The following is a 24,800-nucleotide window of genomic DNA, read 5'->3' as shown; positions in this document are numbered from 1 at the left end:
TGCAGCCAAAAACGTTTGCAAGATTAAGAACAAACAAAAAGAACCCCAGCCTCCACTGAATATAACCAAAGGTCCTTCACTCAATTCCTTTTAAGAATGGAATTATCATCGGGCCACATGGGAGACAAGAGGTTGGGGAAGACATGATGATGGAAGAGTCAACATTCCCTCATACGCCATCAGCATTTGTTGTCCTGTTACTCAGAAACTGACTGCTCACAGGTAGCCTACGATGTTCACTGCTGATGGTGCCGAAGAATGAGTCTAACTACCCCAGGCCCCAGAGCCAAAGCCTGCTGAGGGCCCTAGCTGCCTCCTACCTCCAGCAGGACAGTGCTAACAGCTCTATGGCGCTTCACTCGTTTTTTCACAAGAACGTTGCATTACAAGGAACATTACAACCGCCTTTAGGCTCAGCATGTATGCTGTGCGTGTGAGTATACAGTCACATGCACATAACGCACTACAGAATACAAGTAATGCTAACGTTATCAACATGATGCCATCTACAGTGGATTAACACACTGGTTGGCAACGCCCAGTAAGATAGCTATGCCTTCATATCATATTTTCTAAGTAAAATAATAATGTTAATGATATAATAATAATAATAATGATAATAATAATGATCTTAGTTATGATGTTCCATACCACAAGCTATCACTTCAAGTACCAGCTGACCTGGGGGACAAACCCTAGCCAGTATCAGCCTCATGTACTGCCTTTACAATTTTTAAGACGTTGCTGAAAATGGTTGAGTGAAAGTGAGTCACATAGCCCTGGGTTATTCTCAAGCATGACCTCACGGAGAGAGATCAATACACTAGAAAAGATAAAACAGAAAACCTATAAAATCTGTTAAAAACAAAACCAAACCAAAAGCACAAGACAATTAAAAGACTACAACTTTCTCCCTTTTCTATTACAACATAATTTTCTTTCCAACAAACTGAGAGCTAAAATTTGATTGGAGTATTTTTATAGTTAATAACTATTAACATATTTTTTTTTTCTGTAAAAGCCCAGAGGCTTTGCTGGGAGACACTCAACCTGAAACTCTCTCCAGATGAAAATAATTCGCGTAGTCCTTTGTTGTCCAGTGAAGTTGACCTGTATTCACAAAAGACTACTGCGCTACTGAAGACTCTGCTGGAGCTCAGAAGGCCTGCAGGAGAAGGTAAGGTTCTCCCCTCCACTCCCTTGTGGGAATTCCCGCTTTGGCTCCAGGGTCCTCCTCCCTCCATTTACTTACAAACCCTTGTGTCAGCAAGAAATTAAGAAACTCCCCAGTTAGTGCCTTTCTAAGTAACAAAGGTTAAGAGCATACATATGGAAGCCCTTGAACACTTAATAGTATCAATGGGACTAGGAAGCTGGCTCCAGTAGGCTTGGAGAAGGAAGAGCTTGACAGTTATTTGTGGAAAGGGTATTTGTGTTTGTGTGTGAGTAAAGACAGCCTAACCATCTCAGGATAACTCAAATATAGCCAGGAAGCTTATACCGAAAAACCTAATCTATGATGGTAACTAATTCATTAAGAGACTTCCAAGAATGCCACAGATGGAGAGGGTGAATTCTAAGACCCTGGAGACATTTTCTTGTCTATTGCTGTTACCTTTAAGAACAGATTTGCTTTATGGGTGATGTTTGGGGAGTCTACTCTCACCCAGATTTCCCCTGTATTTTCTACTAAGAATCTAGCTGGTTAATATCGTTAGATTTAGAATGTTTGGGAGGCACATTTAAAAGCACACTGAGCATGCTGTGCAAAAGGACCTCCATATCAAAAGATTTCCTACATCACTCACACCCAGACTGAGTAATCGGTTGTGCTTAATTGTTCATTGAGAATAACGATGACCTGTCCTTAAGAGTAAAGCAGCAGCTAACTGAACCCCGCTGAAGGAGGCTAGTGACAGCCAGACTGTAGACGCCTAAGTGAATGTTTTCCTTCAAGATAAATAAGGCTCAGGCAGCTGCTGGCCAAGCCTAACACCCTTGGTCTCTATGATACACATACAAAGCTGGTGAATAGACAGATCGTTCCATTACAAGACCAAGTCTGCTCTCTCCTCCTTCCTTCCTTCCTGCCTGCCTACTTTATTTTGTTGTTTTTGTTTTGTTTTGTTTTGTTTTTTGTTCTGGGGGAAAGACCTTTGCTTAAAAGAAAAGCATCAGTTTGCCAACCACATGTGAATTTTTTATGTGTCCAGAATACATACATTGTTCCTCATGTTGTGGTGACCCCCAACCACAAAATTATTTTCATTGCTACTTTGTAACTGTAATTTTGCCACTGTTATGAACAATAGTGTAAATATCTGATACATGGCTCCTTCCTCAAAGGGGTCATGAACCACACATTGAGGACCAGTGATCTACATAGTTCTTGAAACCTACATCCTTAAAAATCCACGAAATTTTAGGACACCTTTTTTAAAAATTTCTTTAGAGATTCTAGACTGGGAGTTTAGTCATGTAACTGTATCTGTACCCAACACCTAAACACCACAAAGGACTTCCGTTTTCAGCAGTCACGTCAACCTGAGGAAAGGCATTCCTCACTGGGGGCTGTTCCTGGCTGAACACGGGATGGTGCTGATAAAGCTTGAAACTGTTTCTATAGTGATTTCTTGGGGTAGGTTAAACAAACTGCTACACTGTCAAGACACACTGAGATCTGTGTTACAGTCAAGGAAACTGTATGGGTTTGGACCAAGGAAACGTATAAGACTTAATGGACATAACAAAGCAGGAAAGGCTCCATTTGCCTTTCATGGTTGTTCATTCCTAAACACGGGTGAAAATTGAATGATGGGGGGGGGTGTTCAAGTTTACCCGACTAACCAGAAACACTCCAAACACAAATCAATAAAGGCCCACAGTATTCTAAGATACCAACTCATCTGCCTACTTAAAAAGACATATCACACTGAAACCCAAACACAGAGGTCCACAGGGACCTCATGATCATACCCTGAGACTACCAATCACAAGAAGTTCCGGGGAGGGAGACCATTTAAAAATTGGAGGCTGTTCTTCGAGAGAGAACACTCAACGAGTGAAGGCTAGCACAAGGCAACCTGACTGACTGAAACTACATGAGCTGCAAGTCATTCGGGCTGGGCAGTCCACAGCTGTCTCTCTGTACTCCATTTCACAGAAAGGAGAGAGCAAACCCCCCACATGCAACAAAGCCAGAATGCCCTCTAAGGACGGTTTCCACAGCTGGAGAACGGCTCCATCCCTTGGCATCCTTGGCTTGAACTCTCAAGTGGGCTGAGCTAAGTTACACTGCTGTGTAATGTGCCCCCACCACAGCTTTCCCGTGGTACCTTGTCCATAGCCAATCTGCGCCCGGGGACACATCTCCTACTGTCTTCAGAGTGACACACATACACTTGATCAGAATTACCAAATGGCACAAAACCCAACAATGATACACTTTATAACGAGAACGAATGATGTCTTTAGAAGAATCAAGTACGGCCTTGATGAAGAGGCTCAAATGCCTAGTCTTCCCAACAGCCTTTGAGTTTTCTCTGACAGTTGTCAGAACCGTGTTTGCAAGCAGGGTTTCAAACGCACTACCAACATCAGCACATCTAGGTGCTGACTTATTTTTTATAGCAGAATAATTTTAAGAAATATATTTTTAAAGTTCTTTCATCCAGAAGGAAATCTAAAAAGAGTGTGCATTAAGCTGCAGATTCCAAAACAGACAGAGCTTTATGACGTCCAGGACCTACGGAAAAGAATTTTTTTTTTCCCCTGAAAGGCTAACTAGCTTCATTGACTGCTACCAAAACACTGGGATCCCCTGACTCAACAGCGAGGGATACTCCCTCGGCAGAGGTTTGCGCTGCAAAATAACCAAGCTTTCTGGGTTGGCCTGGTCCCTTCTGAGCCACTCAAACATGTGCATCAGTGGACTTACCGGAGCGCCAGCTCCAGGGTGTCCAGGGCTCTTGTGAGTCTCCTCTTGGTTTTGGGGGGCTTCTTCTGGTCCCCGAGTCACAAGAATTCGGAAATGCTGCTGCCCTGCATTTTGATCCTGCCTGATCTTGAACATGCACCCCGGGCTCTGCGGGGTCCTCTCTGAATTTGTCCTGCGGATCTCGGGGACCACCCTGCTGGCCCGAGGTGATGCTTCTGGGGTTCCGCGGTCTTCAGTGGGGCTTACCCGGCCAGCTCGGGGCTGGGTAGGGTATGACGTGCTCCTTTCCAGTCGAATGCGTGGATATCTCACCAACCTGTCCCCCTTAGTGCCGGTGAAGCCAAAGTTGAAGTCACCAGTCAGCCCCAGAGCGCCTTGCTGGGGCTGCTGCAGTTGAAAGACAAAGCAACGCTTCCCGGAGCTCCCAGAAGCATCTGGAACATGCTGGAGGGACCAGCGCCTGGGCTCAGCCTGGCCATCTGGGCCGAAAGGCAGCAGCCGCACCTGGCGCACGTCAGCGCTTGAGGCTCGGTGTTGGATGCGCAGGCCTGGGGTGGCCTCCTCCGGACCCTCGGCCAGGTGGGGACACTGACCATGGTGATCACAAGTGCCATTGACCAAGGTCCCCGGGTCCCAGGCTGCCCTTGGAGGGGAGCTTCCAGGAGTGTCCACTGGAGAGGGCTCCGATGAGCTGATCTGAGCCGAGACCCTTGTGGCTGCGGCCTGGTCTCCGAGGTCAGCCTGGGTGCTTGGGGGCCTGTCCTCGGGTCCCTCCGGTGGCCCGCAGCTGTCTGTGGCACCGTCTGCGGCCTTTCGCTGCAGGGAGATCTGCACAGAGGAGCTGCGGGTGGGCCTGGCGTCCACCCGGGCCAGGAGCTGCGGGATGAACATGGATGAGCTGCGCTTGAGAGCGCCCACGCCCTCCTGCAGGCCGCTGTCCTCCCCTGTGCTCTGGGTGAAGGAGTGCGGGCTGCTTCTCCGTGGCAGCGTCTGGAATGCCATGAAAAAGTCCTCTTCTCTCTCCTGGTCTAGAATCTCAGACTCAGGGGCCGTATTGCTGCGACCAGAGCCAAAATGAAACCGAAGCCGATGGGCCATGGTGACCAGGGGGGCCGGGAGGGAGAGGGCGAGCGACAACAACACGCCCGGCACTGCCAGAAGTCAAAACCCAAAGACACCAACTCCAAGAAAAAGTGTCCCATCTGCCAAACCGTTAGCACTGCGGCACCAAGAGCGACAGATAGCAGAAATAGCCCAAGTGGCGAGCTGCATTCCAGGCATGATTGGGTAAGAGCAAAAAGCTCTCATCTACTCTGTGACAGAGGGTAGGATGGCCAGAGACACATGACCGCCTGCTTCCCCTCCAATGCCAGCTTCTGGACTTAGTGAAGTTTCCCCTCTCTTGCTGTTTTCCCCCCCTCTGAACAGCAAGAGCCTGAAACAGCACCTTCCCAGCTGCTGCAGTCCTGTCAGAAAGGGGCGGCCCAGCAGGGAGCTGGGGCAGCTGACTAAGGCAGCAGCGCAGGCACTAGCAACCATGCTGTAAATCTGACCTATCACACTCATAGGGCACTGCTTTCCCAGCTACCAAGAGCAACAGGTCCCTTTCGAGCGAGCGGATGCCAGGCACAAGTACCCAAAGCTATGTCATCCACCTCCCCACCGTATCGGAGAATGAGTAAAATACAGCTTGGCTGCAGGGTGAACTCTCTCAAGCATCAAATGTTATGTTACTGTTATGATATCACCACACTACCACGAGGGAATGCTAAGTAATAAAATGTACTATAAATACGATTACACACCCTGTGGAATTAGTGTCCCTTTAGTGGGAAATTATTAGACTATGATCTACAAGTAACAAAATAGCCAAGTGGAGGCGCAGGGGGCACACTACTGCACAGCCAGCTGTGGGCCTGGTCCAGTTCCTGCTACTTACTAGAAACATTCTTCATTTAAAGAGGGGTGTGATTATGATATGATTGCCAGACACAGCAGTTAACAGAGAAAAGAAACCCAGCCTGGGAAAACAATCTCATATAATCCCATTTGCATGACACATACAGGCACACACAGACAACACACACAAACACACACACACACACACACACACACACACACACACGGAGAGAGAGAGAGACAGAGAGAGAGAGAGAGAGAGAGAGAGAGAGAGAGAGAGAGAAATGATGATGATGAGTGTGTATATGGGCTTTGTAGTAATTTAACTTGAATATCATACAGAAGAAATGCCTGGAACTCTTTTTATAGGCAGAACTCATCAAGATTACCACAGTTGGGCCACAAACCTAGAATCTTTCTGTTTGCAACATGCAAGAAAAGACCTGAGAACTAAAAGTGAATGCCCCCCCCAAAAACTGTCATCAGATTCATCACAAACCTGGAAATATTCTCTTTCCTATGCCCCAGAAACATTGGTTCCTTAACAAAGATATTTATTTAGGCAGAACTTTAAAAAAATAAAAGGGGAAAATGCCAGGCTGCAAAGAGTGACAAAAAACGTACTTTAAAATCTACAAAGCTCGTTTCTGTCAACAGCTCTGGAGCAGAGGGTGTGGCGGATTAAGCCAGTGTTTACACACACCCAAACTTGTTTTCTAAAAGCTCAGAGTTTTGAATGGCAAAAAATAACCTCTGTGAAACCTAGACTCTCATCTGCTCAGTGCCAGAACTTCCAAGTAGATAGACTCAGGTCACGTATTGTCTTTGCTGGATTAGCAGACAACAAAGCAAAAAAGCCACCGCCAGCACCATTGACATTCTGTGGATGGTAACCACACAGCAGACAGCCCGGGGCAAGGCATGACATGAACACATAAAACACAACTGCTCATCGGGTTTTTTAATCGCTCTGCATTCAAAGCCCCCTTTTGGTTTGGAAACATGGTTTCCTACCCATGGCAAGGTCGCTCGACTGCAGTCATTATTTTAGATCACACACAATGGGAAATCTGACACTTTTAAACAGTACATTTCTCTAGCAGAAGAACATAGAGAGTCTTCAAGTTTGACCACTGTTTCATTTAAAAAATGACTTTCTTGGAGGGTAAGTACCAGTGTGTGAAGGCCCCATTCTTGCAGAGACTGCTTACATTATTTCAATGAATGCTGCTATTTCATTCACTGGCCGGGCCTCGCTGGAGGGGTGTGAGGGGCTGGAAGCTACACTGTGCAACTCACAGGAGAGTTAGTCCTCACCTCTAATGATCACTCTCCCAAGACACACTTCATTTCAAAGAAGCCACCACAATCCCATATTTATAACAGGAAAGATGCTGGGAGTCAAGGTTCAATCCGCTAGTGCTCCATTTGCAAGACGAAAGCCACATACATCAGATTACATCCACCCCCAAATCCTTTATCAAGAGTAGAAAGTCAGGCTATTCCCCCGCATAGGCTGACACTAACAAGACAAGGCGTCTGACCCTGTGTATCCCCTCGCTGGCCTTTCGCCACAGTCACCCTTGGAACCAGAGTTCCTGCATTCCTAGTAATAGGGAATGCATAACTTTGTCTCAGGGATCTTCTTATGGATACACTGTGTCAACTTCAAGCTATTTTACAGTTTGCTGAGTTTCTATCGAATTCTGCAGAAGGACGAGCTCACAAATGCACCTTCCTTTTAGGCAGGACAGTAAGTAGGAGTGGAATCAATCACGCGCCCGGAATTGTATTCCTACTTCTGAGAGTGCTTGAACGACTGACATATAACATGATCATGTTCCTTTTCATAGCTGGGACACTTGGCTCATGAGAATTTGATGTAAACACTCAAGTTACTTAGGAAAACAAAACACTGGGCCAGCCAAATGTTTCCACAGATAGAGGAGCTCGTCATGCAAAACCAGTCAGCCACCTGTGTCCCTGGAACTCATGTAAAAGTGGAACGAGAGAACTCACTCCAAAGAGCTGTCTTGATTATCACATATGCACTGTATATTCTATGTCATACACACACATATGCAAACATACATACACACACAGCCTATATATAAAATGCTAGTTATATCAGCTCTTCTTCAAGTTCGTCTTTGAGAGTTCTTATTTTGGTTTTGGTGGGTTTTCCTTCATGTATGGATATGTTGTTTTTACGGTAGTGGGAACGGGACTTCACACACACCAGGCAAGTCCTCTACCACTGAGCCACACCTCCCCCACACGACAGGCAAGTCCTTTACCATGGAGCCATACCTATAGCCCTTATGCTAGTCCTCTCAAATTCCTTTCTAAAGATTTTTCTTGAGAAAGTACCTCTGGCTTGATTTCACCTGCTGAGGAGACTTGCTTTAATTATAAACTAACTGGTAATTAGATTTTTGTTTCCCCAGAGACCATCACCATAGAGTTGTCGGTGAATTTGCTGTGGTATTATATGTCTGAGGAACATTTTGAAACATTTTGTTTATAAGATTGATGGCTTCGTTTACAGATGCACACGCCTATCCATATTCCCCAAACAAAGCATCTGGGGTGAGGTCGTCATAGGTGACTTTTATTAGTATTAACTATAAAAGAAATACACACATACTCAAATCAATTTTCTGACCTAGCAACACACAAATATTTGCTGGAACTGAGAACTTTAACAGTGAAACAAAAGCAGTCTTCTTGGAGGCATGCGCACTGCGGGTGACCCAGAAGATCTGAAAGGCATGGTTCGAAAAACCCAGTTTTAAAGAAATAAAACTCAAAACCAAGGACTTACCAATCTGTTCTCGTCAAATACTTCAAATAGGAGCCTGTGATTAGATGGATTTACCTAAAAGGAACAGAAACGATAATTCAAAAATCAACAGGTATAATTTTAAAATTGAAATAAGAGACAGGAATAATTAAGAATGACTCCTAGCACACAGGAATCTACTGTATATCAATAACTGACTTGTATGCTGTTATTCTACCCTAATATCTGGGCAAACCAGAAAAAGACAATACGTGTATCATGGTCTCTTGAAGAGTGATTCTCAACAGTCTATAAGGACTTCTTATGTCTTCTACAGAGGTACCCTTATAGGTAAAGGTCCTATGCTCAGCTATGGTAATGTCCCGCCTACAACTATAATTTCCTGAAGCACTAACACTATATGGCCTCATTTAATTCTCCCAACAACCCAACAATGTGTAACTACCAATTCATTTTCACACCAGAAATCACTGGAACCAGGGGCTTGAAGCAATTTGCCCAGGAACCCACGAGTCAGTATACTGAGCAATCAGAACTTGCCCTGGGTCAAGGTAAAGTCACACCCCGAGGCTGCTTCTGTTTGCTTCTTTCTCTTTCTCCAAACTCACCCAAAAAATCCCATGTTTCATCAAGTAGACTCAGGTGCCGTTGACTAGTTACCAACCTTCCCAGACATGGCACCAGGTACTGATGTTTGCATCCCTGCCTGTCAATCAGGGAAGAAAAGACTACACCTCTCTTTCTTTGGGGAAAAGGGATCCAGGAGAGTGAATGCTTGGTGTTTTCAGAGGCTGTGAGTGGTCAGGACAGACATGGGACTTGGGTCTAATGCTAGGCTTGGGCTCCTTCCTAATGGAACATGGAACGGCATTATATTGAGCTTGGGAGCCCAACTTGAGCTCTTGGCCCTGGGTCCACATCTGCTTAGCAACAGAACAAGCAGAAGGATGGTTGTCTGTTCATCAAGTCTGCAAAGGGCCCCACACTCATCAGGAATACAGCAATAAATAGTCTCTAGCAGGAACAGGCGCATAACAGGCATTCAATACGAAATTGTGGAAGGAATAGAATAAAGATCTTAAATAAAAAACAAAAATATGCCCACCGGTATGATTCACTGAAACAGTTTTATATCTACTAAAATTTAGACAATGTGGTTCAAATAGGAGGAGTACAAACTGTCTGGAGTTTTCACGAGAAGGTTGCTTGCTGTATCTGAGAGTTAGCTAAGAGCCAGTAACAGACCCTTCTCGACCTCCGACAGCATTTTGGTCCTTCACAGAGTTATCTAGAATATATCTGGTAGAGGCTGGGCATGGGATCTACCAAGTGTTAAAACCTCAGAGCCACATTTCAGCTCTGAACATAATAGAAAACAGATGCCGGTCAAGTTATCCAAATTCGCAGTGCAAAAAAATATCCTAGCACGGCTGAGAGGAAGAAGCCAGGGTCTTGCGCCCTGGGCCTGGCGGCACTAGAAGGCCAAAGCTGGAGCAGTTTGGGGGTGTTTAATAGCAGAGTGTATAGACAACTCGGGCTTTCATTTTGAAATAGGAAAGGCCTTCTCTTTCCCAAGTAAATGGTCGAGGCCTTAATGTGTCCTAATATCTTCGAGCAAACACCAGTAAGCACCAGTCTCCACTAGTTCAGAGAATGCCCTTCTGTATCCAGCTGCTCTGAACAGGGGGTGCCGGGGGCTGAGGAAATGCTCCCCTATTCAGTGGTATTAAAAGTCGTTGTATGCATTAGATCTCTGAATTAGAAACCGTTCCCTTCTAACCAGAACATAACTGGTAATTTTTCTGTCTTTTGTGGGGAGGCAGGGCTGAGCATCAAACCCAGGGTGTCCGGCGTGAGAGGCAAGTAGTCCTCTACCACTGAACCAGCCCTGACCTCATCACTGGCACTGTGCAATGCCTCCTTTTAATCATCTTCCTACAGTTGATGAGCAGACCATAATCCATATCACAGAGAAATTCAACTGTTGCCTTAAACTGCACTTGCTCCTTGCCTTTTTCTTCAAATTCCATTTTTTTTCAAACAAAACAATCCCATTACTAAAATTAACCAGACTTATTTCAATCTTATTTTTAAGGAAAAGTTTGAGTTGAAAAAAAATAACACGTGCGTTATTTTGACAACCTTTTTTATCTCTCCTATATAGCTCCAAATGAAACCTCCACAGATCTTCAAAATTTGGGACACACTCAGAGGCTACCTGCCCAAACATTCTCTGTCTTAAGGGAAATCTCTTACTTAAAATGCTAACTAGTTTTCTTTCCAGGGGTCTTTTTTGATATCTCAATACCAATCTAGAGATCAATAACAATCATTACGAAAGAGAAGAAAAACTTACCCTAAAATAAAACTCTTCATTCCACTTTGGGTTCAGCGTCTGGAAGAGAGATTATTTTGTGAATCTTCAGCTGTGTTGGCACTGACAGTTGCTAATATAATACAGGCTCTTCACACTTGCACAAACATTTTCTTCATAAAACCGACTTTCAAAATGGCAATGAAAGCAACCTTTAGTCAATTATTGAGCCTATTCTATAAACCCAGGACGCACGTGGAGGGTCAGAAGTTATAAGGCTGACGACTCATGACTATGAAACCATAAACCACGAATGAGCTCACCCGAAGGAAAGATGCTGGACATACTGACAAAGGAGCTATAGAAACAAACACTCCCTTCAGAACATGGCATTAAAGATGATTTACTCTGTCAAGAAGGAAGTAAACTTTGCTGACTCCCCTTTCCTTGCTACAAGGCTGTGCTAAACTTGGAATGGCTGAAAGCGCTCCTTACTTACATCAACGTTGACATTTGAAAAATATTTTATAAAGAACAATACTGATAAGATTTTAACACACCACACATTACACACACACACACACACACACACACACACACGGGGGGGGGGGGGGGAGAGGGAGATTATAACCAAAGGGAACTTGTATTTTTTTCTTTTTCTCAGAAAAAAAAAACTTATTTAAAAATATCCTTTGATCTTCTCCATGTCTGATTCATATTTTATCAATCTATTTAAATATACATCTCACAAGAACACAGCAATGATATTTTGATGCTTGGCCTGAACAAAATGTCTTTCCAAACTAATATAAAGCACTTTTTTATGAGGGAACACACATGTGCATGCGCATGCATGTGAGCACACACACTCACTCACACACACACACACACACACACACACACACACACATATAGGCATAAAAGTCAGAGAAACACAACCTGTAAAAATGACCTGTAAAATTCTGAAACCGAAAAAAAAAAACCATGTCATCGACACATTTGCCTTTTAGCAGAGGAAAGAAAAAATAAAGAAAACACACAAACAAACAAACAAACACAGAACACTACACATGCAAAACAACACCAACAATGATCAATTTGCATTGGTTTTAAAAAAAAAACCAGCAAGATCCCACTTTCCCCCCACCCCTACTTCTCAAAAAAAAAAAAAAAAAAAAAACCCTCCCTTAATGACCACACTTTGGGGCATGAATAGAAATGAGATGGAATTGGCTGTGTGTGTGTGTGTGTGTGTGTGTGTGTGTGTGTGTGTGTATGCGTGAATGTTCCCCTCCTGACCTGGAAGACAGGTACATGGGATGAAGTAGGAGGTGTTGCCAGGCAGGCAAAGGACAAAAAGAGACCACAAAGCCAATGGAGCAGGGACCCAGGTAGAGGAAGCCTTAGCTGACCCGAAAGCACGACACAGAACAGTACAACACGGCACAAGACAGCACAGCAAATACTAACCAGGAGGCTGGCTGCAGGGATGGAGACACTCCCTCCAGCTGGCGAACGGAGGGAGAAACAGGGCTGCCACTCCAAATGAAAGACATTGCAATACCCTCGTCATTGGCATGTGTCCTTGGCTCTAGTCCAGCAGGGGACTAGGCCCCCTGACTGCTGTTCCAACTAGGTGCCCCAGCTTCACTGGGAACAGAACAAATACCAGCGCCTAACACTGGGAACAATGGCCTCCGTTCTCCTAGGCAGCCTCCCACTAATCTGTGCACTGGCTTCTGTTTGAAAACAGATTTTACTGCTCGTCTCAATGTCAGGTGAAGGACACCACAGTACTGTTTCCTGTACAGAATGACCCCACTCTGCCAGAGATCTGAAGTGTCTCCATAGCAGCAGGAAGGATGCAATATGTTTAAAGCAATCACGGAATCAGGATACATTTTGGCAAAGTGGTGAGACTATCTAACAGACTCAGAGAAACAGTGCGCGTCTGTGTGTGTGTGTGTGTGTGTGTGTGTGTGTGTGTGTGTGTTGGGGGATAATAGTAACTCACAAACAAACCCTAACACAAATATAGTATTCTTGGTAGAAAACATACAGCTTTCACATAGCCGCCTCCCATCCCCAAGAAAACATCCCTGCATTTTATATAGGTAAACAAAAGCATCGGGGTGAGTGGATTTAGACATTATTTTTATAGGGCTGAGATGGCTCAGTCAGTAAAAAACGGTTGCTGTCCCAGCACCCATGTAGACAGTGGGTGGAGCAATGGGTGGAGCAATGCATAGCACCTGCCATCCCTGCATGGATACAGAGACAGATCCAGTGCTTGTTAGCCTGTCCATCTACACCAAGCCAGTGAGAACTGCATTTAGCAACAGACCCTCTCTCAAAAATAGGGAAAGAATGGTTAAGGAAGTCATCTAATTTTTATCTCAGGCCTCCACACATCCATGTTTATTTTTCCCTCCACACACATGAACATGTGCGACACACACCAACAGGAAAAGACACACACACACACACACACACACACACACACACAAACACACACACACACACATATATATACACACACACACACACATATATATATACACATACATATATATCTTTATTAATACATTTATTATTTTCACATAACTAAGCATTTTGCTTCCTTCCATAAGTTATTTCAAATCAAACCATTTCTCTTTTGCCTGCTAATTCCACAATCCATTTCATTAAATAAACTTTAAATTACAGCTTACGTGTTTCTTATAAAAAATATTGCATTAACCAGAATGATTTATTTGTTTGATTATATGTGTTATAAGGGGAAAAAACTTTATACAGATAACTCAAATAAAACATGAGAAGGTTTTGGACTATGGATGATTTTCAGATATAATACTTAAGGGACACTTAAAAAATATTGCTATCTTATCCTTAAAACACAAACTGCTACAAAGCAAAAGTACAAAATGTTAAATTATAACTTAGATGAAATTCATAAAAAGTTGGCCAACCTACCTTTTTAATTGTCTTGGTTTGAACCAGAGCAAGTTCTCTATTCTCATCAGCTACATACAAGGACAGCTTCACGTATGGGTCGCTGCAAGGAAAGAGCTCACATTTAATGGCGCTATACTTTTTTATTCATTAGAAATAAACAAGCCAACAAAAACAGCAACATGGAATTAAGATGCAAACACCAGTTAACACCCTAGCTCATATTTATGTCCATAAACTAATCAGCAGATATTAATAGATGTTCTTGTCAAACAGAGCCCAAACGAAACAACACAAAGAAACCAGTGTTCTAACTTTAAGGGTGATTTTTTCCAACACCTAACATTGACATCACTTTCATGAAGTGACACGGGAAATTTGTTCCCACAAATAAAAACCTATCAAGAAAACATAAGTTTACTGCCCAATCCCAGTCTCATTTCTACCGCCTGGGGAAAAACACTTTTCTTCTAGTGGATATAAAACAACAACTACTCCCCTAAACCATACCAGATCAAATGAGCAAACACTTCAGAAGTCAACGTTGAAGCCTAGAAAATTCGGTGGTCACCCAAAGATAGAGACTTGAGAAAAGTCTAGATTAGATTTCAAGTTTCCTGACATACTACACAGTCTTTAACTTGGGCAGCAGGCATCTTCTTAGCAAGACATGTACTGAGAAGTGTACCCAGTGTAGACTGTCTACTGATAGAGCCGATACACTCCGATGCACTGATTCTGCTAAGCCAAATGCTCTAAACTATTCAAGTTTTCATTAAATAAAAAAAAAAAAAAATGAGGGAGGGAACAGTCAGATGGCTCATTAGAAAGGTACCAGTGCTAGTCTGATGGCCTGAGTCCAATCCCTGGTACCCACATAAAGGTGGAAGGAGAAAGCTGACTGCTATCTTTCCTGTTATCTTCTGACCTCTTTATGCATCCCCCCCCCCACACACACACACACACTCGTAGAAAAAAATAACCTGTTCCCATGTGTTACTCTTGAGGACTAGGAAAACACAAAGCTCTCTTATGAATTTACCCTTCCAGTTTTTATTTGTTTAATTATCTATACCTGATCATTTCTTTCTATCACTCTATTGTGCCAGTTTCTATTGTGCCAGCCCAGGGTGTTGCGCTAACGAAACCTTGGAATTTCTGGGTAGAAGTTTGAGGCTTGAGGATAGAGAGAGAGCCTGTCTTAGAAACCACTCCCAACACACCATGGAGAGAGTTAGCCTTCAGGGACCATCCCAACAATGGTAACCACTTCTGGAGTATTCGCAAAGACTACAGGAAATACTTCAAGATCCTGAGTATAGTAGCTCCTACTTGTTATTTTCAATGCTAAGTTTAGGTCAGGAACCCTTCATAAGAGACTGGCAGTCACAGGATAGTCAGCACACAACACACAGCACAGGGCTGGGAGGGGACTCCGTGGGTGACGAGCTTGTCGTGCAAACATGAGGACCTGAGTTCAGATCCCTAGCACCCATGTAAGAGCTGAGTGTAGATGCATGTCGGGGTGGCAGGGACTGGCCGCTCTCAGCTCACTGGCCAGTCAGTCTAACCAAATAATAATCATGGCAGTAGTAATAACAAATGTCAAAAGCAATTGAGGAAGATAACCAATGTCTGGTCTCTATACACACCTGTAGAGGATAACTGCATCCATAAACCCACCCACCAACCCATACATCCCCACTCCAAATCCACCCAAAATCAAAGGTCTGTAAATTTTTAGTATACAGAAAAAAGATATACATCAGCCTTCCCTTTGTTCATAAAACAGAAGGCTTGCCTCGGGGGAGGAGTATTTGACTAGACAAGTTCACTTTTTACCAGTGCACTTCGGAAACAAACAGAAAAACAGCCACCAAGACCCAGCATCTACTGCATGCACAAGGCTCAAGAGGACCTTCCCCTTGGCGGTCTCTGGTCTGGGACATGACAGAGTTGGCCTTTTTGGTCATTGTTCAGGCCTTAGTCTACCAGAATCTCGGAGAAGAGAGAGTGGCTAAAAGGCAGATTGCTGGGTTAAGCAAAACTCAGATAACCTGAGGAGAGAACCCCAGAATTAACATTTCTAGAAAAATTCCCTGATGCAGAGGCAACTGATTTGCATTTGGAAAACTAAGTGTTCTAAGTGGTATTTGAAAAGTGCATTAACCAGCACTAGAGTTCATTTGTTTCCTTTCTTTTCTAGCCACCAATCTATTGCTTGAAAAGCTCTCAATACCTGATTTCAGTCTCAAGAACACACTCCTGGTATAGAGTATAAGAGAGTGTAAACCCATACACATAACCCCACATTACACAAAGTACCTATACACCGCCTTATGTTTTTAGACTTAGAGCTGCTATTGCAATTGCTGGCTACTATGTAACTAACTTCAAAGAGTAGCTAAGCCTCACCTTAATAGAACATCCACATTCTTCCACTTGTGATTTATTCGCCTCCGTTTTTGTATCCCCTGAATACTGTACAAGTGACACACATGGCTGGAGTTGGTGGGTGAGGTCTCTGACCACGGGACAATGTCTTCCAACTGTGACGAGAAAGGTACGCCTGCACACGTACTGCCTGGAGTGCTCAAGGTCTAACAGACCCTATGAAATATTGACCAAGAAACTTCCTGGTGCATAATTCAACCTTAAGAGCCTTCAGCCAGAGGCCAAGGGGCTGGAGCTGGCTAAAGGTCTGTGTGGTGCAAGTGTAAAGCTACGGAGAGCAGTTACTAGTGTACAGGGCTCTGCTGTACCCCTTCCCATTATGCGGGGGCTTAACCACACTCACCTTCGGGCTACTCGTGAATGAGGTGAGACAACAGTCCCTAACTCACAGGGTTATCTAGCGATCACAGATCAACACTGCTGAGCACCAGTAATGGCCAGCACAGTGCCCAAGAGTACACATGCCCCCGATATGACAGCTGCTGTAAATGGCGCTTCTTTTCCTTACTCTCTTAGGAGGCAACTGGGGGCTTCTCTGGTTGTTTCTTTCTACTTCCCACTTGTGCTGATTGTTGACTGAGGTGATGCTGACTTGCCACAAAGGGTTTGAACAGGGTGTGCCAACCACAGCTCGATAGCTATCCCACACTTCCTCGTTATTCATACCCACAGGCACCTGGGTAAGATGCTCGGGCTAGGCATCTTATTCAAAACAACCCATCCTTGGCTTCTAGTTACTGCTCCTCTGGTGTCTGGTACTTAGTACAGCTCAGGGCTAACGTTCATAGAACTCTGTAAGAAGTTCAAGCTCTGCAGGCCCCTGTGAACTGGACGAGGAGTATGTTCTGCAAATCTTCGAAACAAAGTAGGCTTATCTAGTTCGATGTCCCTCCCTCCTGGCAAGCTTCCTATTTTGTGGACAAAAGGCAAACCATAGCCTTCTTCCTTTTAGCCCTTCCAAGGAGGCACCACATTGGTACTGGGCCTCAAACCACACCCTATTTAATATATGCATATGACATTCCAAATGAGATAAGCCCTGGCTCTGCTCCACCTGCTTGGAGCAAAGAGAAATAAAATGATAACTATGACAAAAGTTGGCCAGGAACCCAGATTCTTGTCTTTGACCTCACATAAGCCAGGGCCACTTAGAATCTGGGAGCCTAGTTTCACCTTAGAGCTCAGTGATTGAATATCTCAGGAGATAACCATAAATGTACTTAGCTGGGTACATTCCATGCCAGAGGGGAATCTGAAGGAACAGAGGCCAAGACTAGAGTGAAAGGGTTCCAGGCAGAAGGATTGGAGGTAAAGCCTGGTGATGGGTTTGAGCAGGAAATCTAGATGTTTAAAGGCCTGGCTCTGCTGCGATCTGAGGAGCTCAGGGTCAATAGACAACCCAGACGGACACTGTAAGGAGGCAGCCACCCTTCCCAGAGCTTAACTCCCTATTGCTGCTGTTTAACCTTGAAGGACACACATAATTAACCTCTCTGTACCATAATCTTACTATGCAGGCAATAGGCACCACACCAGTACTTTATAAGGAAGCTGTTGGGGAAGAATGACACGAGAAATGTGGTTGACTTGAGGAAGTGTCCAATGAACACGTGCAGCCTCATCACCACCTTCCCTGAGGTTGCTTAACACACATCTGTTCTTCCTAAGACAGGAAGCTGGAGGCCGTGGGAGGCTTCACCATCTGGAGTGAGAATGGTCTCAGCAGAGGTGTCAAGGACTAGGAGAAGGAATGAAAGTGAGGATGAAGAGCTCAGCTGGTAGAAGGCTTGGGTAGCCCCACTCAAGAGCAGGAAGGGAAGAGCATCCTTGATTGCATAGCAAGTTCAAGGTCAGCCTGGAATACATGAGTCCTCGCTACTGGGGCAACCTCTCTGCTCCACGTCCACAGGGATGCATTTGTGGTAGGTTTGTTGGGGACTGTCAAATAAGGAAAGCCAGGACTCTCTCCAGAATATATCAATGATCTAGTGCAATTTTAAGACACCTGAAATTTCACACCGGTCCCTAAAACCAAATGTCTACTTTGGGAAAATGACAAAATGTGTACTAAGTAGAAGGATGTTAGGTGCTTCCTTACTTTACAGAGAATATACAAAGCCAAGAGGAGAACGCTTGAGTGGCTCAAAGCCATTTGCTTACAAGCACAATGTACACACATCTGTGTACCAAAGAAGACATTTCAGGCAAACATCAGAAGGGTGAAATCGCTTTACCTTACAGACCTAAGACACACGAGGAGCTACAAAAAAAATCAGTGAGGAGCAGAGAGGGAGGAGGTTGAAGTGGTAAACAGAGCCTCCAGGTGCCAAGGAAAGTATTCCTGTTTTCTCACAAGGAGGCACACCGAAAACTTTGCTCATGGTCCATTTTGATTTTGTGAAACTTCCTAAAGAAGGGCTTCCCAATGGTCATCTCTCCCATGCTCAAACATGGAGGGCAGGGCTGAGAATTGTGGGCCTCTGCGCTAAGAGACCAGCTCTTGTGCCCACGTGTTGGTGACACGGAGTAGAGGACCTTTGGAGCTGCACTGACTTCAACTGGATTTAAATAATTAGGAGATGTAAATCTTTCTTGGGGTCTCAGTCTCACTTTCCATCATGAGAGGCAAAGATCCTGTAGATGAGATCACTTCTCGGGGAGAGTTGAGTGTTGCCCTGTCTGGGTTTACCCTGCTGCCCAACCTTCCGGGACACTGTGAACAAGGACATTCAGTCACGACACACTGCGGTGGTGTAATACCTGACCAGCTCCACTTAGTCACAGCGAGCTGCATTCTTTCCCACCTGCTACTCAACTCATTTTTATCAGAATAAATAATTCTTACTGAGAACCACATTTTTTTTTTCCAGTGGCCGGCGCAATGAGTGGCAGGGCAGGCAGGGGCTGCCTTTATTGTGCCGTACGTTCAAGGCAAATGACATCCAGGTTGAAGAAGATAGGCTGCCAAGTCACCACCTTGTCTGCCAGCTATGAAGGGGTCTTTCCCACAATGGTTAATCTTCAGAACCCTGAAAATGGTCCATATTGAAGGAAATTATCATTCTCCTTTGAGATAGGAAGGCTCTGGGGGCCACAGGGGATGGCGATAAGAAGGGTCAGACTTTGTTCCCCATTACCAAAACACACCGGGCTAATGGCTACAGCACACTACATGGTGCCACACATCATGTTTATTTTGACTACCTGGCATACTATGTCTCACCCATTCTAGAGCGTGTCACTGAAAAGCCCCCTCTTTGTTCTTCCCCACGTCTACCATCAGAGTTGTATACTTATTTAAATCCTCAATAAAGAAATAACACTTACAAAGAACTCCAGAGCGGGGGGAAATACCTAGAAAGTGTGACAATAAATAAATAAAATGTACAAACGCATGCAAAGATACTGACTGAAGTTTTTTATAACAAATCACGTAAGCTTAAAAATAACCTAACACAGTTTAGATAGAAACCATTTAAGCCTCTGCTACCAGAAAGACAAATTACTGCCGCCAGTTTTCTGGAGCAGGAGATGGACAAAGTCCCAAAAGCATTCCAAGAGTTGACAGCCTTTGACTCAGCTATAATGCTGGTGACTGATCCCAGAGGCACTGAGAGATCAGAAAATCTATGTCCAGAGGCTCAAGACAGCTTCATATGAAAAAAAAAAAAAATAGAAGCACACTCTTCCCAATTAGGAAAGTGATTAAATAATGTTATAACCATGAAACCAGGATATTGTAGGTAATTAAAACCACATCTCAGAGATATTTTAAAATGAGAGAAAACATGCTATAACATTCAGGATTAGGAATACCACCTAGATTTCTTTCTTTCTTTCTTTCTTTCTTTCTTTCTTTCTTTCTTTCTTTCTTTCTTTCTTTCTTTCTTTCTTTCTTTGTGTTCTTGGGGTTTTTTTCTTTCTCTAAATTTCCAGTTGTGAGCAAGGGTCAGGTTTTACAAGTACCAAAAAGGTCATGAACATGACAGCTGCACATATGATTCAGTTAAGATACACTCCAGTGACCAGGGACCTCACTAACCCAAGCAACCCTCACATTTCTTTCAAACCTAGAGAACAGCCTTCAACACATGACCATGAGGGACTTTTAAAGAATGGAGCACACACTCTGCCAGTCCTTAGGACTGAACTGACAGGCAAGAAGCATACACTGCAATGTGCCACTTTCCACCAATCCTGGCAGTGCCAACACTCTTTCTTACACAGGGTTTTAACAGATATGAGGAGAATGGGTTAGGTTACAGTCAAATTCATTCCCTATTGTCCCTAGGCATATATAAAGGGGCATTAAAACTTTATGTCCTAGGCATAAACGGTGAAGCTGCCTTCAAAATATCCTCAGTAACCTCAGTTATGATTTTGTTATCAGGAGCAAGCAATGATTTATTCAAGAACCTTCTTATTCCTGGTCTTGAAATCTCTGGCTGTGACTGCCCCTCTCCCTACAACCAACATTACCACCTACAGTTGAGGTCCCAGACCTGGGTCAAAGGAATTCCTGAGAGCCAGAGGCCTCTGCACACATGGCCATTGAGGTGACTCTTGAGAATATCAGTGTTAGGAGTGTTTGTTAAGGGGGGAAACTTGCTCAATATCCCCTTAGCCTCTGCAAGATCAACACTGTCCAGGAAAGCAGCTGAGAGAGAAAGTTGCACGTGTGTGTTCTGGAATATGCAAACAGTTGTCCAAGACAGCAGGGGCATGCAGCCGCTTCTTCTAGTACCTGTTCTATTAGAAATTCTCCTATATGTAGAATCTCTTCTTTCTTTGTTTCTCTCTCTGTTTCTCTCTCTCTGTGTTTCTTTCTCTCTTTCTCTCCCTCCCTCCCTCCCTTTTCTCCCTCCCTTTCCTTTCTTTCTCTCTCTTTCTTTCTGTTAAGTATGTTTTTTAAAACATGGAAGGAGATAAAGTGATAACTGATCATGAGGCCACAAGAAGAGACAAGAACTTAGCTAGTTTTGGAAATTATTCCAAATAGACACTGAGTACTCAGTGTGTGCAAAAGGCCTGTGGTGGGCACGAAGGTGGAGGAAGTGAGCCAGGGGTAAGCAGGAGCAGATGCTGTGCCCTCCCTGGGAGAACCCAGAGTAAGCAAGATATCAACATACAAGCACACACATATCCATGTCCATACACACACACACACACACACACACACACACACACACTGAGTTTGTAAGTGAAGACCTGACATTCAGAGAAAAGTTATAAACAGTTTTAAACACATATACACATGTGTATGGTTGTGCACAGGCACACACTATCACTAATCCTCACAATTAAAAAACAACCAACAACAACAAACCACGACTCTAGCATGACTACTTCATGAACGAGAAGAAGAAAAGACATGTGAGGCCAGATTCTTCATTCTACCTCCCAGAGCACATTTTGCTCAGTGTACATCTGAGTGTGCCATGCATCCCTGAAGAGCCAACTACGAAAGCCGAAGATTAAAAACAGGCTTAAGGCGCTGGACCGTGTTCAGCAGTTAAGGGCATTGGTTGCTCCTGTAGAAGACCTGGGTTCACTTTTTCTAGCATGCTCACAACCATCTGTAATTCCAGTTCCAGAGGACTGGATGCCCTCTTCTGCCTTCTGGGGGCAATGCTCATACATGATGCACAGACACAGATGGAAGTAAAATATAAATAGATCTTTAAAACAAACAAAACAAATCCCCCCCCAAAAAAAACAGAAATAAAATAAGCTAGAGACAACTATAGGCAGTGCAAATAAACACATGTAAAACTATATGCCATGTGCTACACAAACATGCATTCACAAAATACTGTATATGGCCATTAGAATTATTCCAGTACAAGGCTGACAATCACTTATGCTTTGCTTCAAGATGGAAATGCTCTCTATCATCAGCACTGCAAGGGCAAACAAAACTGCTCTCGGAACATATCCAACTCCATAAAGGGTGCTGTCCTGCTGCACTATTTTCTAAGTGACTTCAATGTGTCACTTATTTAGAATGCAAACACGTGGTCAATCTGCATGTGGTTCCTTTACCTAAATGGCAGCAACTAGAAAACTTAAAAACACGATGTGTCGGGGCTGGAGAGATGGCTCGGCGGTTAAGAGCACTGACTGCTCTTCCAGAGGTCCTGAGTTCAATTCCCAGCAACCACATGGTGGCTCACAACCATCTGTAATGGGATTTGATGCCCTCTTCTGGTGCGTCTGAAGACAGCAACAGTGTACTCGCATACATAAAACAAACAAATAAATCTAAACAACAATAACAACAAAACCCCACCAAATATGGGGAGCTGGAGAGAGCTCAGATCCCCTGATCTGATGGTCTCCTCTAACCTAAGAGGAGATCATCTCCCTGAAACCTACACACACACACACACACACACACACACACACAGAGAGAGAGAGAGAGAGAGAGAGAGAGAGAGAGAGAGAGAGAAGTACACAATGTGTGTATCAAAAGAATAAGGCATTTCTACCATTAAAGTGGTCATGCTGGTCCATAGCTTTAATGCCAGCACTAGGATGGTAAAGACCAGCATGCTCTATATAGTAAGTTTCAGGACAGCTTGGGCTACATACAGTGATCCCATCTCAAAACTCAAACAACAATGACATCCCCCCCCCCCCCCCAAGTCGGAAAGAACCTTTAGGAAAGGTATGTGTACTGCTAGTTTAGTGTCAACTTGACACAGGCTGGAGTTATCACAGAGGAAGGAGCTTCAGTTGGGGAAATGCCTCCATGAGATCCAGCTGTGGGGTATTTTCTCAATTAGTGATCAAGGGGGAAAGGCCCTTTGTGGGTGGTGCCATCTCTGGGCTGGCAGTCTTGGGTTCTATAAGAGAGCAGGCTGAGCAAGCCAGGGGAAGCCAGCCAGTAAGGAACATCCCTCCATGGCCTCTGCATCAGCTCCTGCTTTCAGACCTGCTTGAGTTCCAGTCCTGACTTCCTTGGTGATGAACAGCAGTGTGGAAGGTGTAAGCTGAAAAAACCCTTTCCTCACCAACTGCTTCTTGGTCATGATGTTTGTGCAGGAATAGAAACCCTGAAAGACAGTATGCCAATGTGTCAAGTCACAGGCCCAGTGTCTTCATGTCTATGTTAAATATCGGTGCAGCAGGCTTCATCATCAGACAGCACCTCTCCGTGGGTCTAATGCTTCTGTTTAATCACCACATCAACACCTAGATTGCCTCCATTATCTCTTTAGGGGTTCTAAAAAATCTACTCTGTCAAAGACAGCAAAAGCAGTATTTTCACACAAACTTAAGGGTGTGAGCAATTAACATCTGTTAACCTGTGAGAGAAAATGTAAAACTTCCAAACTGATTAGACAGGCCGGGGAAAGGATAGGATTATAAAGATAAAACCCTGGAGTCTGCATACTCACAAACAACATGAGGGCATCCTGAGAGGTTTTTATAGAGGTTGGACAAACCTACGGCCTCATATAAGCGAGATGCAGAAATGATCCACTTGGAGATACAAAAAAGAGATGGGTTGCAGAGAACAGAAAGGGTTCTGCAAAGATAAAATGCCCTCCCTGTGGTTGCTCCTCAAGGGCTGCCGAGGAATCGAGGAACCAGCAGTGAATGCTACAGAAGCTGTCCTGCAACGGAAAGGTGGTAGGTATCACACGAGACCTCCCATCAGAGAGGACAGCCATGTTCTTTCCCCGCAGTCCCCTGTTAGCTAGAGAAGCCCAGGCTAGGCTCCTAACAATTCCTTTTATTCTTAAATGCTAACTTAACTACTTCCAAGCAGTTCTTTGAAAACTAGTACAATTTTCTATTAGAGCAATATCTTTTACTCTAAAATAGTAAGTTTGCTGATTTTGATAAGCTAGGAAAGAGAAGGCAAACTGTATTACAGACACGCAAAGTCGTCACGTAAGAAATCTTGTATCACAGAGAATATGAAAATTAAGATATCGGTGAGATCAGATGTTCCATGGATGAAATCCTCTCATCCTGTCTCGAACCATGAGTCCTTCTGGAAAGCATCTACTTCAGACAAGAGGAAGGCTTCACTAGCGATTTCCCTGGGAAGCCATCCGTTCCCGAGGCTGCTCACAGGAGATGCGGATGCACACCTGTCCTCTACTGCACATGCACTATGAAGATCCGAAGGAGAAATTCGGAACTACCAGCAGCAGAAGTGACTGAGGAAGTCTGGTTGACCAGAAACTCCCAACACAAGGAACTCTCAACACTGGGCAGCCACAAGTCTCACCTAGAGCAGTGGTGCTCAGCCTTCCCAATCCTGCCATCCTTTAATCCAGTTCCTCATGCTGTGCTGACACCCCCAACCAGAGAATTATTTTATTACTACTTCATAACTCTAGTTATGCTGTTATGAATTGTAATGCACACATCTGATATGTGACCCCCACCCCCACAACAAAGTGGTTGAGACCCCAGGTTGAGAATCG

The 24,800-nt window shown here is 44.2% G+C and overlaps 1 protein-coding gene across 23 annotated transcripts in view; it reads right to left on the bottom strand.

Annotated features, from left to right (window-relative positions):
• The window catches only part of Nedd4l (neural precursor cell expressed, developmentally down-regulated gene 4-like), a 333,347-nt gene that overhangs the window by 129,095 nt on the left and 179,452 nt on the right, over window positions 1–24,800 (bottom strand). For 21 of the 23 annotated variants that reach the window (XM_030250638.1, XM_030250641.1, XM_006526376.4 and 18 more), the window contains 3 exons: window positions 13,927–14,008; window positions 10,996–11,034; window positions 8,661–8,714 (listed from right to left, as the gene is read on the bottom strand). Coding sequence is in view for 7 of the 23 variants with exons in the window: in XM_006526374.4 (XP_006526437.1) it covers window positions 8,661–8,714; window positions 10,996–11,034; window positions 13,927–14,008 (175 nt within the window). In the remaining 16 variants the exon portion in view is untranslated. Of the gene's footprint in view, window positions 1–8,660; window positions 8,715–10,995; window positions 11,035–12,423; window positions 13,018–13,926; window positions 14,009–24,800 lie in introns of those variants that run through there. The other 2 variants (XM_006526379.4, XM_017318016.2) reach the window with 2 other exon arrangements.

Source organism: Mus musculus, chromosome 18 (genome assembly GCF_000001635.26).
Source record: "Mus musculus strain C57BL/6J chromosome 18, GRCm38.p6 C57BL/6J".
Classification (NCBI taxonomy): domain Eukaryota; kingdom Metazoa; phylum Chordata; class Mammalia; order Rodentia; family Muridae; genus Mus; species Mus musculus.
Note: the sequence above shows the minus strand (reverse complement) of the source record. Positions and strands in the feature narration are given on the sequence as shown.